At 51.2% G+C, this 3,768-nt stretch overlaps 1 protein-coding gene across 1 annotated transcript in view; it reads right to left on the reverse strand.

The window, feature by feature from the left end:
- DMBT1 (deleted in malignant brain tumors 1) overlaps positions 1-3,768 on the reverse strand; it is a 91,749-nt gene that overhangs the window by 36,247 nt on the left and 51,734 nt on the right. The window contains exons 23-25 of the mRNA XM_011930304.1: positions 3,667-3,696; positions 1,631-1,954; positions 618-647 (exon numbers count right to left, since the gene is read on the reverse strand). Of these exons, the coding sequence (XP_011785694.1) occupies positions 618-647; positions 1,631-1,954; positions 3,667-3,696 (384 nt within the window). The remainder of the gene's footprint in view (positions 1-617; positions 648-1,630; positions 1,955-3,666; positions 3,697-3,768) is intronic.

A 3,768-nucleotide genomic window follows, 5' to 3' on the forward strand; every position in this document is an offset into this window, starting at 1 on the left:
CTGAGACTCTGACACTTGGAGCTAAAATGTTAGGAAACCAAGGAGCCGTCCAAAGGGGTATCAAATTTCTTGGTAAGTGGAGGCATCAGAAATATGTATCATCCCTCTCCCTGCCCAAGCATGGCCTCTGCCTTTTCTGGATGCAGATGTAGCCCTGCAAAATCTGCAGAGTTTGAAGGAGTGAGGGATGGAGGGATCAGGCCTGCACTGACATTGCTTGCCCATGGCAGAAGTCATGTTTAAGGCTCGAACTGACATTGTCTTCCCAGGTGCCTTTGGCAATCACTCTCAATTCTCAGAAAGTTTCTATCAGCTCTGAATATGAAGGAGCCAAAACTCATTAAACATGAGGCCACTTCCTGAACCTGTAAGCGTTCTCCATTGTACAGTATGAAACTGCTTCATAAAAGCTGAGATAAATTGAACAGAAAACAGAAGCCTCCTGAACCCTATGTCTGTTGAAGCACTGTGCTGGGATCTTAGTTACAGAGTGGTGGGGGTGAAAATAATATGCCCCACAGTATCTGCACAGAGAGCACGAGAGCTCCGTGGAGTGGGGAAGAGGTAACTGGGCAAAAAGAGAAGGGACATCCTGAGGAAGGATGCTGGGGACTCACCTGGCCTGGGCGTTGACTGGGACTGAGCAGCTGTGAGAAAGAGAAGGTCAGATCAGATGCACTGTACACAAAATGGCAAAACTGGAACAAAGGTAGAAGGAACTGGGCAAGCCTGACACTCAGTCCATCCTAGTCCCTGTCACAGAGGGAGAGGCATTGCCGGGCACATCCCCACAGAGATGCACCATATAAGGGGTCCGGGCAGATCCCAGCCACTATTGTCAGCTCCGAGGAGAGTGACTGTTACCGCCCAGGGTGACCAGATTGACCCAAAGCTAACCCTCTCCCTTGCATGTTTTGTCAGTTCCTGAGTCAGCAAGGCTGAGGAGGCCACTCCAGCCCAAATGCCTTCTGTGATCATCCAGACCCGACCACAGGCAATGACAAGCCATGCCTGGCTGGCTTCATGGGGGCTGCCCTCTGCGCACCTGACCTGGGGCACAGGCAGTGCCCTGCAGCGTTCTCAGAGGAACTGAGGTCAAGGACACCAACCCCAAGTGACCCAGGCCTGACACAAACAGACATGCATTTGCACCCCTAACCCTTGAGCCTCTATTTCCAGACGTCCTCACTGGGTCTCAGCTGAGAACCCATCTCCAGACAAGCATCTTTAGTTCAGAGTTCCTCGCAGTGAGAGGATCCCTCCCTGCCCCTGCTGTCTGTGGTGTGTCCACGATACCCTCACCCAGTGCTACTCAGCAGGGGAGAAATGGAGCCCTGGGGAGCCAGCACGTTTCTCTTCTGCCTCTTCCTTGCACTACCTCAGGAAGTGGATAAAGTCTGGGGGGCTGTTTCAGTTTGGCGCCCTGGCCTAAGTGACCACAATACATCAGGTACTGTATCAAAATTCACATAGATTCTTAGCAGAGAGGTAACAAGACTACAGAAATATAGAAAACGTAGAAGAATCTTTGAGTGAAGAGATTAGAATGTAATTAGGACTTTCTTCCGGAACAAACTCCACCCCAAGAGAGGGAGCCCACTCTTGGGTCTGAAAGGTCTCCAAGGCCCACCTGAGCAGATGACACCAGCGTCTTCATAATGGCCACAGTTGTGGGAGAGCCAGCCTCTGTGGGGACAGTTCCACAGGTAGGACTCGTATCCTGAGCAGCTCACGTCATCCAGGACAATGGGTCCTGAGCCCTGGCCAAACCGGGCACTTCCTGGGGCCGACGTGGCCCGGCCACAGCCCAGCTGCCTGCAGACCACATTGGCATCATTGGTGTCCCAGCTGTCATCACACACGGTGCCCCAGGAGCCTCGGTATAGGACCTCCACTCGGCCCTGACACCTGTCACCTCCATTCACCAGCCTCAGGGCCAAACTGGATTCAGATCCTACAGGGGAACACAAGAACCCTTTATCCATACTGATTATGAGCTCAGGGATTTAAGGAATGTTCTACACTCAGGGCACTTCCTCATGGCCAAAGTCACGTGGGCAGCTAATCACCTTTGAATATGAATACAAACAGAGGTTCAGCTTCATCACAGTGGATAAAGCAGTGAGGTCCTACTCTGTCCAAGTCTATGGAAGCTCAAATAATTGGGAAAGCACCTGTGACTCCACTGGAGGTGACAGGAATGGATGCCTCACTCCTCCTTCTGAGCTCCATTCTCACACAGGATGAAGCTGCACAGCTTCAGATAGGAGGCCGAGACCTGCCTCATGTTCAGGAGTTTGGTGGCACCCACAGGGTCCTCTCTGGCTTCTAGCAAAGTGCCAGGAATGGCAGGACTTTGGCCAGACAGCGGCGGGGACAGGCACTTTCCCCACTCTTCTCAGGTCTGCAGCCTGTGGCCTGAGGGCCAGGAACAAGGTCCCAGTAGGATTAGGGAGCCCTCCAGGGCTTGTTCTGAGCACCTGGATGAGGATCTTTCCTGACTACATAAAACAGAATCCCGGGGGAGACGGGTCACTAGCACCCTCCAGCCTCCAACATCAGACCAGGACTAGGTTCCCAGGGAGTCCACCTTTCTCCCCAGGCAACTTGCAGAAAAATGAAAAACAGACACACCCACTTGAGCCTCATTCTATCATTTTCAAAAGAAACATTTGTCCAGAGGTAGAGAGTGAGCCTCTGGGAGGAGTGACAGGATGATTTACCTATTGGCGATGTCAGTAAGTCGGTGGTTAGCCAAGTATCTGTAAATTGCAACAAAGAGAAAGGACGAAATTAGACTTGAAGGTGAAAAGCTACAAAAAAACTCTCTGGACCAGGCAAGCATGATGAAGACTATTCGATTTCTGGTTCCTGCCACTTGCTCCAAGTGCTGCCCAAGTCTTCAGCTCAGTGAGCTCAGCCAGGAACAAAAGCCTTGCTGGAGACCAGTCTGATCCCTCCTACCTCTCAAGTGTGAGATGTCCTCTTCTCGGCTACAAAGGGTTAGCCTGCCCCAACCAGTGACACATGGCCTGATGGGAACACCTGACACCATTGCTGAGACTCTGACACTTGGAGCTAAAATGTTAGGAAATCAAGCGGCCCTCTAAAGGGGTATCAAGTTTCTTGGTAAGTGGAGGCATCAGAAATATTTATTATCCCTCTCCCTGCCCAGGCATGGCCTCCGCCTTTTCTGGATGCAGATGTGGGGCTGCAAAATCTGGGCTGTTTGAAGGAGTGAGGGATGGAGGTACCAGGCCTGCACTGACACTGCTTGCGCGTGGCAGAAGTCATATTTAAGGCTCGAACTGTCATTGCCTTCCCCGGTGACTTTGGCAATAACTCTCAATTCTCAGAAAGGTTGTATCAGCTCTGAATAAGAAGAAGCCAAAACTCATTAAACATGAGGCCACTTCCTGAACCTGTAAGGGTTGTCCATTGTACAGTATGAAACTGCTTCATAAAAGCTGAGATAAATTGAACAGAAAACAGACATCCCTATGTCTGTTGAAGCACTGTGCTGGGGCCTCAGTTACAGAGCGGTGGGGGTGAAAATAATATGCCCCACAGTATCTGCACAGAGAGCAGGAGAGCTCTGTGGAGTGGGGAAGAGGTAACTGGGCAGAAAGAGAAGGGACATCCTGAGGAAGGATGCTGGGGACTCACCTGGCCTGGGCGTTGACTGGGACTGAGCAGCTGTGAGAAAGAGAAGGTCAGATCAGATGCACTGTACACAAAATGGCAAAACTGGAACAAAGGTAGAAGGAA

Source organism: Colobus angolensis, unplaced genomic scaffold (assembly GCF_000951035.1).
Source record: "Colobus angolensis palliatus isolate OR3802 unplaced genomic scaffold, Cang.pa_1.0 Scaffold85, whole genome shotgun sequence".
NCBI lineage: Eukaryota > Metazoa > Chordata > Mammalia > Primates > Cercopithecidae > Colobus > Colobus angolensis.